The 10,904-nt window shown below is 41.6% G+C and overlaps 3 protein-coding genes across 3 annotated transcripts; 1 reads left to right on the plus strand and 2 right to left on the minus strand.

Moving 5' to 3' along the window:
• Positions 1-46: 46 nt before the first annotated feature.
• On the plus strand, positions 47-2,100 carry LOC137099855 (C-signal-like). Its single transcript, XM_067477197.1, has 6 exons — positions 47-248; positions 392-443; positions 545-732; positions 885-1,046; positions 1,146-1,256; positions 1,902-2,100. The coding sequence occupies exons 1-6, from the start codon at positions 105-107 to the stop codon at positions 2,013-2,015; spliced, it is 771 nt and encodes a 256-aa protein (XP_067333298.1). The 5' UTR covers positions 47-104; the 3' UTR covers positions 2,016-2,100.
• trim35-12 (tripartite motif containing 35-12) lies at positions 2,084-5,525 on the minus strand. Its single transcript, XM_067477195.1, has 6 exons — positions 4,326-5,525; positions 4,027-4,122; positions 3,331-3,561; positions 3,235-3,257; positions 3,040-3,158; positions 2,084-2,759 (listed from the first exon to the last, which is right to left on the minus strand). The coding sequence occupies exons 1-6, from the start codon at positions 4,869-4,871 to the stop codon at positions 2,200-2,202; spliced, it is 1,575 nt and encodes a 524-aa protein (XP_067333296.1). The 5' UTR covers positions 4,872-5,525; the 3' UTR covers positions 2,084-2,199.
• Positions 5,526-6,667: 1,142 nt separating this feature from the next.
• On the minus strand, positions 6,668-10,165 carry gipc1 (GIPC PDZ domain containing family, member 1). The gene is made up of 7 exons (XM_067477196.1): positions 9,707-10,165; positions 8,759-9,272; positions 8,475-8,660; positions 8,118-8,298; positions 7,525-7,637; positions 7,346-7,427; positions 6,668-7,250 (listed from the first exon to the last, which is right to left on the minus strand). The coding sequence occupies exons 2-7, from the start codon at positions 9,056-9,058 to the stop codon at positions 7,099-7,101; spliced, it is 1,014 nt and encodes a 337-aa protein (XP_067333297.1). The 5' UTR covers positions 9,059-9,272; positions 9,707-10,165; the 3' UTR covers positions 6,668-7,098.
• Between the last annotated feature and the right edge of the window lie 739 nt (positions 10,166-10,904).

Raw genomic sequence — 10,904 nt, forward strand, 5'->3', positions numbered from 1 at the left:
TAAGATATGATCATATGGGTGTGGCCAACCATAAATATTTAACACAGGTTCATCGTAGGCTCATTGTGCACACAGGGAAATCTTTGGAAAGTCAAGCAAAGGGAATGGCAGCTCATTCAATCAGCATTCTAATCACAGGGGCCAACAGAGGCCTGGGCTTGGAGATGGTTAAGCAAATGATAGAGACCGCTCAACCAGTGAAAAATTTGTTCGCCTGTTGCAGGGACCCTGATGGACCAAAGTCTGAGGTGAAAGTGTCAACTTCCTATCTCAATTTTCTTCCATATATTATGCACAGAAATGGTCTTGCAAATGAAAATGCAGTTGTATAGAAACACAAATGTTGGGGGTTCTTTGCTTCTTTCGAATTGCTGACCTTTTCTATTTGCAGGCCTTGCGAACACTGGCAAAAAAGTATCCTAATATCTCTGTCATCCGAATGGGTATGAATTTTTTTTTTTCCCTCACTGTACTGGCATTGATGCCGCGAAGCCCAGTATTGTGATATTTATTGTCTACTATTGACCACCACATTCTCTGTCAGATGCCTGTGACCATGACAGCATAAAGCAGGCAGCCAAGCAGGTTTACTCTGTGACAGGGGCAGGGGGGCTCAACCTGCTGATTAACAATGCAGGGATCCTGTTCAGAGATAATGTGCAAACCACAACGCCCGAAAACATGCAGGACACTTTCAATACCAACGTTTTGGCCCCTGTGCTCATCACTCAAGTAAGTAAAGAGGAGAATCAAGTATCCTAACTCGACTACTGCATTTGTTTTCAGAATGGAAGAAGCAAACACAGTGCTGCCATCTCAGTGCACTGTAATCATTCTTTTCTCTCTTGCTGAATTTCTTTGTCCCTCTGGGTGGTCATCATTAGGAGTTCACACCACTTCTTCGCACAGCATCAAAGGCCAGCATGATTCCAGGGATGTCCTGCAGAAAAGCAGCTGTCATCAACATCTCTGCACTTCTGGCTTCATTTGAATCTGTAAAACGCACATATAACTTCTTGCCTGCCTTGTCCTATCGCATCAGCAAGGTAAGGGCCAACCTGCTAACAAAATGGCCTGTTCTTCCAAAGCTGTCTTATATATTTATGGAGTGTATGCTTCGCTTTCTCCTGCTCTTCTCCTCTCAGGCAAGCTTGAACATGCTGACAGTTTGTGCTGCAGAGGAGCTGAAGAAAGATGGCATCCTGTTTGCTGCTCTGCACCCTGGCTGGGTCCGCACTGACATGGGTGGAGAAGGGGTGAGCCAATACGTTTTCATTTACATTACACGCTGCCTACTCAACCGAGACACAGTAAAACAATGGAGACATATGTACTCTGAATGATTTAAAAAATTTTATTAACTAAGAAGCACAATATGTTTTTCTGTGCGGCCTATACGGTATGTTTCATGCACACTAAAGGATTTTGGAATTCCTTTTATATGTTCTGCTCAGAACTAAACACATGCCTCAATCTACGCATTCAAAACAATACAGTACCACTGAGGTTCCACAGTACTGGAATATCAGAATAAAAATTTAAAGCTTGACCTACTATACAACTTACAACTAACTTTTCTTATTCTCTTGATAATTTGTATTCTGACGTCTTCAGAGTTCAAGTGTTTCAGAGTGGAGATATTTGCAATAAAATACCGACCCCTCTAAAATGAGCATGAAATCCAGTGTAGGCGTGTTTTATTCTAATATTGGTGCGTTTATGTTTCGTTCTTTGCTTTTTTGTATTGAGGCATAACTTTAAAATATTTTTTTATTTCAATGTACCTGTGGATGAAAACACCTTTTAGTGTTGAGCAGACATTGCCATCAAATGAAAGCACTTCCAGACCACACTGAGAATTGAACTTCTGTCTTCATAATAACTGTATTTGTTACCACTAGGGGGATATTGATGCTCAAGAGAGTGTGAAGGGGATGCTTGCTGTGATGACCTCCCTCAGTGAGAGAGAGAATGGAGCCTTCCTGGATTACCAGGGCAAGACCCTCCCTTGGTAACTTTAAACAGCCACTGTGTGTTTCATTAACTGCAGTCAATCATGAAATAAACCCTAATGAAATAAACCAATAATTGTTCTAATCATCATGTTGTGCTCATTTGTCTTGCTCATACAATTGCCTTAACTTATTTAATTCACACATTTCATTTAAAATTAACAAATGTAGTTAATGGCTTCTGAAATCACCACGTTATGCTGTTCCACACGGCCACTTTGGCGGGACAGATCTTAAGTGGTTTTGGGTTATTCCCCTTGATGTTTGCTCCAGGGCAGAAGAAGGGGTAAATCTTCTCGGTGAAGAAGTCAGTGAAAGTGTAGATGGGTGTCATGCTGACAGGGTTGGAGAAACTCACTTCTCCAGAATCATAATCCAGCTGCACCCTGACTCTAGTCAGCTCCTCGTCCAGGTGCAGCAGGGTGCTGGGTCTTGTCATGGCCAAATACTTGCCCTCACAGTGTGAGATCATCCAAAACCCACCGCTAGGGCACCCTGAGACGCGACCTTTCCTGTCAATAGACTCCTTGACTGCACCAAGCATCCAGTCAGCTTTGTCACCAACCTCCACCTCCCAGGCGTGGCGGCCCGAAGTGAAGCCCTCTGAGCCGAGCACAAAGACGAAGTGGCCGAAACGTTCAGGGTTATCTGGGAGCTGCTGCAGGGATCCTCTATTGGCAACACTGGTCAGGTCTGAAGAGAGGGACAACCAGGAGTAGGCAGTGTTGGGGTCCAAGGTAATGGGTGCTAAGAGGAAAAGAGAAAGAAATTTGATAGTGATAAACTCCAGGAACGTCCTCTCAAAACTCTGGTACAAAATAAGAAAAACATTCAAAAGCTTTCAGTGACATGTTTATGTAATTAGAAAAAAACCCTACTGACCACACACCAATTATCACAATAATATTTAGAGTAAAAATGTAAATGTACATTTATTCAAAAGTTGTACACAATCACTGCTGAATTTGTTCCAAATGATGTTCACTACATGTTACCAAACATCACACTCAGTCAGCTGAGCGCTTACTGTACTGGACCAGCTCCACCATCTTCTCCCACACATGGTATTTGAGGGAACTGACATGCTTGGCCACACTTATAAGAACGCCTGACAGTTTTTCTGGATCCTTCTGTGGAATCTGTGCTCTGAGAAAAAGGACAGACTTTGATTTGTAAGCTGACTCTGATCTAAAGGAACATCACTCTGCACAAAATGTCTTACCTTTTCTTTGTGTTGGTATAATCCTGAAATCAAAAGACAGCGTTACAGTGTGCATGGACGGGATTTTAGAGAGCACGACATACTAAACTCCCTTACCTGAAGAAAGAGAGCATTGCTGGATGCCATCGATTTCCCAATAGCAATGATGGCATTAGAGAAAGTGACAATATCTCTGCTGATGCTTTCAGACTTCTTTTTCAGCAGCTCGCTCTTCTCCTCAAACTCCTGCTGCACGGTCGCCAGTCGCGCTGCCTCCTCCTTCTGCAGAAACTCAGTGAGCTGCTCAAACTCCTCTTTGATCTGCTTCTCTGTGGCCTGAGTCTGATTCTAGCAAACATAGAAATAAGAGTCCACAGGAAAATAGACTAAAATGATACTGAGTTGCAGCCTGCTTTGCACAATACTTATTTATATCTTGTGATATCTTTCTCCTTAGAATTTGTTTTCCTCTAGTATATGTCCTCTACCTTTACAAAACATTAGACATCATTTTTAATCAATATAAAACAATCTTGTGTTAAAGAAACTGTTCTAAAATGACCCAAAAGTGTCATTTTTACTTGGTGTTTTCAAGCAAGCAGCGAAATAATAGTTCAAACTGTTCTGTCCAAACTAACCGTAACTGTCACCCGATCCAAGAACTAGCAGCACCCTAAAGGAACATTCAGTCTTCTAACACCTTAGCTGACATGTTTACACACTAACACCGCATGGCTTAACTTCACTCACACAGTTACCTCAGCAGCCCTGCAGGCCCTCTAGTGTTTCACGGAGTTTAGTATTTATTGATACCTTGATGTGCACAGTTGTGTCATCACACTCCTGCTTGGCCTCATACAGACGACGCAGGTTGTTCTTCAGAGGAATCAGCTCATCGTTAAGCTCTGCCTGAGGGGTGAGGGTAGAGGATGTGTCAAAATGTCAGGAAATATGCATCCTACGTTGTTACTATAGCGGGATTTCTTTTTTCTTCTGATTTTTTTCAGAACTTCACTGAAGTGGTTTGAAATGCTCAAAAGTGCATTATGATGCTTATCCACTGTATTTCCCACACTGCAATAAATGTATTTACATAAACTAGCACACATTACCTTGAGCTCCTGAGCACCTTCATCAAGGGGACACGCTCTATGTCCTTTGTGTTTCTTGCTTGCGTGACACACACAGCACAGGACTTCAAAGTCATCCAGACAGAAGAGCTTGAGAAACTCTCCATGTATGATGCACGTCACCTCCACTATCCCTGCCTCTTCCTCTGTCTCACCAGCCTTTGCCCCTGTCTTAGCTGTGGCCATCTTGCAGACCTGCTCCTTCACAAAGGTGTCAGCCACGTTTTTCAGAGCCAGGCTGACTGTGGGCTCTGTTAGAGAGCATGTCCGCCTACAGATGGGACACTCACGCTTGGCCTTCTTCTTGTTCCAGAACTGCTGCAGACAGAGCTGGCAGAAGCTGTGGCTGCACTTCAGTACCACAGGATCCTTGAAGATTTCATAGCAAACTGTACAAGTAAGTTCCTCCTCCAGCATGGTGCCAGTATAAGAAGAGGCAGCCCGTGGCCGGAGGACTGAAGCTGCCTTAGGACTGTTGAAGAAGGACAGTTTCCCAGGCTGAGATGAGGCTCGCGGGCGCAACGCCATGGCCTGCTCCTGTTGATGATGTGGTACTGGCTTTTATAGAGGTGGTTGTTTGTTGAACAAAATGTTCTCTGTTAGAAGGAAGGGCTCCTCTCTCACTGCAGTTCAGACTAATCTGGTCACAGTTTATGAAAAACCAGGGTTATAGATCTACAGGGACTTGCAGAGCTGGTTTAATTCACTCTTTGTATATACATGCGTCACCAGCCCTCATATGGCACAGAGCAGATTGCAGAGCCAAAAACATTTTTTTCTCATTTCACAGAAGAATTAAGAACTTTACTGAAAATATCCATTTTATGGTCTATTTTGAGTGAAAACATCAAATATAGCAGGTAGATAATAATTATCCTACAAAGTAAACACAACTTAATACCTTCATAGAGGGTTGCATGATATTTATAATGTAAACAAACTTCAAATGTGTTTCTGTTGAACTGGGAAACCTCACATTTGCAACCTTCCTTGATTACTATGCACAAAGTCCTGCAGGTGACCCCACTGCACCTGAACAGCCCTATCACGTTTACAAGAATGTATCTTATTACATTACCTACTCACACTCAAAGTGACTTGACTGTAGTTAAATGTCATATATATTTCAGGAGTTACAGGAAAAGCAAACACACATGCCATCAAGGGGTTTGTTTCTGTGAACACTGGACAGTGTTCCAGCAGGCAAGAGCACCCCCCCCCCACCCTTTTTTTTTAGTTAAATAATCAGGTCTAAATAGACATTTTTACACTTCCAACTCACACCTGCAGAGTACTGTGTTGTGTTTAGAAAAAGCCAGAGGAAAAAAAAATGTTCATTTCAATACTGTTATTGCAATATAATTGACATTCACAACAGTGTAATACAAAGCCATCAAAATAATGTTTTTCTCAGTATTAGTATTGTAGCATCAGTTTCTTTACATAAACCAATTAAGATAGCCATAAACTCTGGAGAATGAAACAAAACTAAAAAATAGCTTCATACATTTGGATATACTGAAAAGGTAACACCAAAAGGTGTTTTAAGACATAAGTTTACCTACACTGAGTAACTCGAACAACGTTGCGTTTTTCTCTCCATTAATTACACGGGTTGTGTCAACATGTAATGGAAGTTAGTTAGGTATCGTTCTGCTTCAATGTCAGACCAGATTGCTTCTTCTAACAAAATGTATAAAATGAAAAGAAATAAAAGGCATTTTGTTCTTAACAGAACTACTTCTTTACACATCTACTCCACTTATTTGTTTTTAATACTGATCTCTATTGTCTCTGTAGTGTCCAAACAAGCTGTAACAAGATTTAATTCATCTGTTACACAAAGATTCTTTTAAAATTAACATCACATCACTTTTTATAAAAACACTAGCTATATAAAAACACGTTAACATGATACACAAACCTGATTCTCATTTCCACAGAATGACCTTCATAAAACGTAAATTAACACTGCTTTTCTGTAACACTGTCAAACATATGAAAAAACTGGAATGTGCTGCTCTCTACACTTCATCACAGCTTGGAGTGTGTTAACAGCGGAAAAAAACATGGCTGATCATTTAGTCAGGAGCTACAATTTACTAAGACCATTCTGTAATCACATTTTAACCAAATAAAGAACACACAACCAGCAGAATTCATTATGACGATACAATTATAACAGCACATGCTTGTAAAACTGATAACAGAAACATCGAGTCGTAGAGGACGACACCATATTTTAGGGAGGCCTGGTACTGTGCAATAACTGTGCCGCTCACCACGTGAGGTACAGTTTAGTCTCTGTTCACTTCGGTTGCTGGTTAACAGTGCAGTGCAACACAGTGCAATGTGAAAACAATAAAATAAAATCACATTTTTTTTTAACCAAGTATCAAATATCTACTTTATGTTAGCAGTTTTCTTTGATTTCTCCTATGACAAAGACTTGTGCTGTACATATTCCAATGTCAGCGACTACTACAGTGACATGCAGGTTCGTGTGATGTGGTCAAAGGAAACGTTCATCAGCGTGCTTGCCATTTCTGGAAAAAGCCGGAAGACAAATAAAAGCACTTTGGAAGTCATCACAGTCTCCTTCTCCCATTAACTGCATTTATCCTCTAGGTAGAGTCTCCCAAAAGGGTACACTCTAAATTAAAAATAAAAACAAACTTATGATGGTAGTGTTTCCTAGTAGTGCTGAATGTTTAGGGAGTCAGCACAGGTTGTTCTGATTCATTAATTATTGTGGTTAAACCCGTCCAACCTTAGCATCGCCAATGGCACCCCAGACGTCGAACACAAATTCGTCTGGGAAAGCAAAATCTCCCAAGGTTTCATCTAAAGCCTCCGCAAACTCATCAGGGTTCTTTTTGTCCTTTCCCAGCTCCACCATGGTAGCCGCTGAGGAGGCAGACAGGTTAGAGAACATTTGGTGAACATAAACCAGCAACTGACACACACCAACCCTGACACAATTACAGCCAGTACACACTTACCCAGTTCGCTGTCTCTAATGCCCATGTAGCTCTCAAGTAGATCGTCTACCTTCTCGATTGCCTTTTCTTCAAATGCAGACGGCTGTAGGGACACCATTTTAATATACATGCTCAGGTGAGGCCATATAACTACATTTTCCAAACAGTGCAGAGACCTGTTATTAGTAAACATGACTCACCAGCTCTTCTACGGTAGCAGGACCTTTAGATCGCAGCCGCAGGGTTCCTCTGCCAGTCCCCAGCTGAACCCCTGAAGCTGATCTGGACCCTCCAGACCGCTGGCTAATCATATCTATACAAAACAAACCTTTCTATCAGTGCGCTGTATGCTTCTTTCTTTAATTTCTACTTGTACCATTGCTGATTACCTCCTTTATAGAATAACTCTACATCATTTTGCAGCATCTTTCTACTAAAAAAATAAGGGCTAAAAGACTTATTATGCCATCATGTGCCACATAAGAGTAGCAAAGGTACCATTAGGCAAGTCTCTGTTCATTTTAAACTTTTTAGATTAAAACTATAAATCTGAGAGCCACACAAAACACAATAGTATGCCAAAATAAACAATATAAAATCCAAACAAAGATACATTTTTTTAGTTTTAAGTATGACTATTATTCGCCACTAGTGGATTGTTAGAATACTCCAGTATGGGAAAATGCAGAGCGATTGTCAACTTCATGTGCACATGAAACTAAACTGTCTAACAAATTATGCACAATTAAGCTTAAATTTTCAAGGATATCACTTTTCTCCCTCCCACACCCACCAAAGGCCTTGAGAGGCTCCACCAGCTTGATGGTGAACTTCTTCCCTTTGGGCAACTCCTTTAACATCTTGGCCACCTCATAGTGTCGACAGCCAATCAGGCGATGGCCATTGATCGAATCAATCATATCACCCACATTGATGACCTGGATCTGATGGATGATACTCCCCTCACGAATTCTCTGAAAAGCAAGCAAAACTCAAGTTAATTATCCAACACACCATCTGCTAAATACACGTGTCTTACTGACATTCATGTGCTGCTTTTACTTGTGTACTTAGTCCTGGGTCATGCCTTATTATGTGGATGCTTGTCATAAAGGAAATAGATTTTCTTTTCCACTTTATTGTTCCTCACCTTGATAAAAGCGTAGCCAGCTCCATTATCAGTAATGGTCAACCCTAGTGCATCCTCTCCTTTGAAAATCTCTATTTCCTTCTTCTGACCTTTAATATGAGCAAAAATAAAGTCCTCCAGACCAATCTGTCCTCCCAAAAGTTTATCCATGTCCACCTTGTGAGTGTTCAGTGTGCAGAACATAACCTGTAGAGAAACACAGCAAACAAGACAATACTATCACCTGACATCCTGAAGCAAAGCTATTAATCATTACACCCATGAGAAAAAGTTGAATAACTTACCTCAGAAGGTGGTATCCCAAAGGCCTCACCAATCTTTGCATAGAGCTCCCGCACATTGCTGAAGCCCTCGATTCGGCCTGTGGGGCTGCCATGTGCAAGCTGGGTGTGAAAGATGAGGCGAGGTCGCATGCTGCTGGGTGGAGGAGGAAGACCTTCAGAGGTGGCACCTTCTCCCAGCCCGACAACACCTCCATCTAGGCCATCAATACCTGGTACATTGAGACCTGCACGGATAGGCTCCGCTTCCTCGTTCTCAACTAACGGGGAAGCTTTCTTCCTTCTTCCCAAACCCAGAGGCATAGTAGTCCAACAGGGCAAGCAGAGGGAGCAAAAGAGAGGAGGCTGTTTGGCAAATTATGCTATGTTCAGGTTCAGACAAATCAGCTGCAGATCTGTTAGATGTGGCCCAAAGTCTTACACCTAACACTGTACACAATCACAAATCCACACATCAGAGCAGTTCACATAGCGTTTTTTTTTCTCCTGTCCAGCCTGCAGTGGCGCAGGTCTTCAGCTGCAAAACAAAAAATAAAAACAATTTAATTTTCAAGCATTTACCAAAGCCATGACTGGACAAGCTATTTAAACATTATCTAACGTAACTACTACATCCACTTGAAGAAATAAGTAATGCTGCTAGGTGCTAACATTGAAGTAACAGAATTAAGACAGCTTTTCTTTAAAACTGCACCTTGTAGCTTGGGCAGTAGGAGCAAAGCATACAAAGCTAATGGTAACTTAGCTGCTAATGTTAGTTCAGTGGCACATTTCACACACAAGTTAGCCACGTTTTACTTCTAGCAACACAAACACTGGCAACTCTCAGATGGCCACCAACTTGGCATTTAGCCACGGACGTTAAACCCCGGTGCGGTGAAGGTTTCTGAAGCTTAACTATCGCTGAATGTGATAAAAAGGGAGTAAACATGGCAGACCACTCATTCTTACCGGAGAAGGACTTTTAGCCAACTGTCGTTAGCTCTTCCTGCTAGCTTAACTTGCTAACGGTGCTGCTTTGAATTACCAACATTGACGTGACACTTGCTGAAACAGTGAAATGTGTTTAACTCGTCAGATCCTCGGTCGCTGACTTTGACCGGACAAGCTGCTAACTACATAATCTGGGTTTCGCTATGCTACTGTAGATTTGGAGCTTTTGCCAGTCCCGCAGGGGTGGAACAGTGACGCCTTCAGGTTTCCTCGTAAACCCCGGAGTGCGAGTGTCGGGGCAGTTTAAGAGCACAAAAAAAATTAATAATAACAATAACAACAACCCTGCACCTTAATTTTCAACAATATTTAGACTTATTTGAGGAGTGGATAAATATGAACCACGACTTTGTTGTAAAATTCTTATATAAATACCTTTTAAGTTAGCACGTGTTGTGCCAAAGTCACAAGTTCTACCATTACACTAGATGTATAAACGCGCTTACTAACAGCTTTTCATTGTATGGCGTCACTAAAACGTGTGCGGGGCCAGTCTGTGGATGTGTGAGAGTTATTCATTTAGCCCGTAACGTTCCGCCTCAAGACTTTAGGAAGTCTATGCTGTGAGAAAGCGTTAGTAGTCGTGGGTATGCGGTGCCCTCTGGTGGTCACAGGGAATATCTACATCTGAAGGTGTTTGTTTGTTGTCGTTGTTGAGCTTTGGCTGAAGTATATATATTTCTATGTGACTGATTTGGGGGCGAGAAAACCCAGCCATTTCTTTGTTATTTACTTTGTGACGGTAAATGCTGTTGGATCGCACAGTAAGTTGTAAGTCGATTACTTACTGTAAGCAAAGAGAACATTATTTACATTTGCGAACGCATGTGCAACAGTTGTTACTTAACGCCTTGTTTGCACCATCTCGCCTTGTGATATGATTATGCTGCTGCATTACTCTTTATTCTATGTAACCATCCACATTGTTTATTCTGTTTACAAGTCTTCACAAACGTATGTGCACTGAATTGAGATATTTATGATGCCACGAGGCCACGCCCCCTGCACAACCACACTTTATAACACGACTTCCGCTGCACTATTGCTCATGTTGTTTCATATTCTTTATATTGCTGCATTGGTTATATTTTATATTAGCTACTACCTATTGCTCCTTTTTAGGCCTCTCAAGAACTGCTAAGCCAATTTATTTGTT

The sequence above is a fragment of the Channa argus genome, chromosome 15 (assembly GCF_033026475.1).
Source record: "Channa argus isolate prfri chromosome 15, Channa argus male v1.0, whole genome shotgun sequence".
In the NCBI taxonomy this organism is placed as follows: domain Eukaryota; kingdom Metazoa; phylum Chordata; class Actinopteri; order Anabantiformes; family Channidae; genus Channa; species Channa argus.

Excerpts from the sequence above, each read along its gene's own strand:
- gipc1 (XM_067477196.1), bottom strand. The coding sequence starts at position 9,058 with ATGCCTCTGGGTTTGGGAAGAAGGAAGAAAGCTTCCCCGTTAGTTGAG. Across the intron at positions 7,428-7,524 it reads CTGCTACCGTAGAAGAGCTG|CCGTCTGCATTTGAAGAAAA; the intron begins GTGAGTCATGTT and ends GTGTCCCTACAG. Across the intron at positions 7,251-7,345 it reads CATTAGAGACAGCGAACTGG|CGGCTACCATGGTGGAGCTG; the intron begins GTAAGTGTGTAC and ends CTGCCTCCTCAG.
- trim35-12 (XM_067477195.1), bottom strand. The coding sequence starts at position 4,871 with ATGGCGTTGCGCCCGCGAGCCTCATCTCAGCCTGGGAAACTGTCCTTC. Across the intron at positions 3,159-3,234 it reads TATACCAACACAAAGAAAAG|AGCACAGATTCCACAGAAGG; the intron begins GTAAGACATTTT and ends CCTTTTTCTCAG. Across the intron at positions 2,760-3,039 it reads GGTGGAGCTGGTCCAGTACA|CACCCATTACCTTGGACCCC; the intron begins GTAAGCGCTCAG and ends TTTTCCTCTTAG.
- LOC137099855 (XM_067477197.1), top strand. The coding sequence starts at position 105 with ATGGCAGCTCATTCAATCAGCATTCTAATCACAGGGGCCAACAGAGGC. Across the intron at positions 249-391 it reads CTGATGGACCAAAGTCTGAG|GCCTTGCGAACACTGGCAAA; the intron begins GTGAAAGTGTCA and ends TTCTATTTGCAG. Across the intron at positions 733-884 it reads CCCCTGTGCTCATCACTCAA|GAGTTCACACCACTTCTTCG; the intron begins GTAAGTAAAGAG and ends GGTCATCATTAG.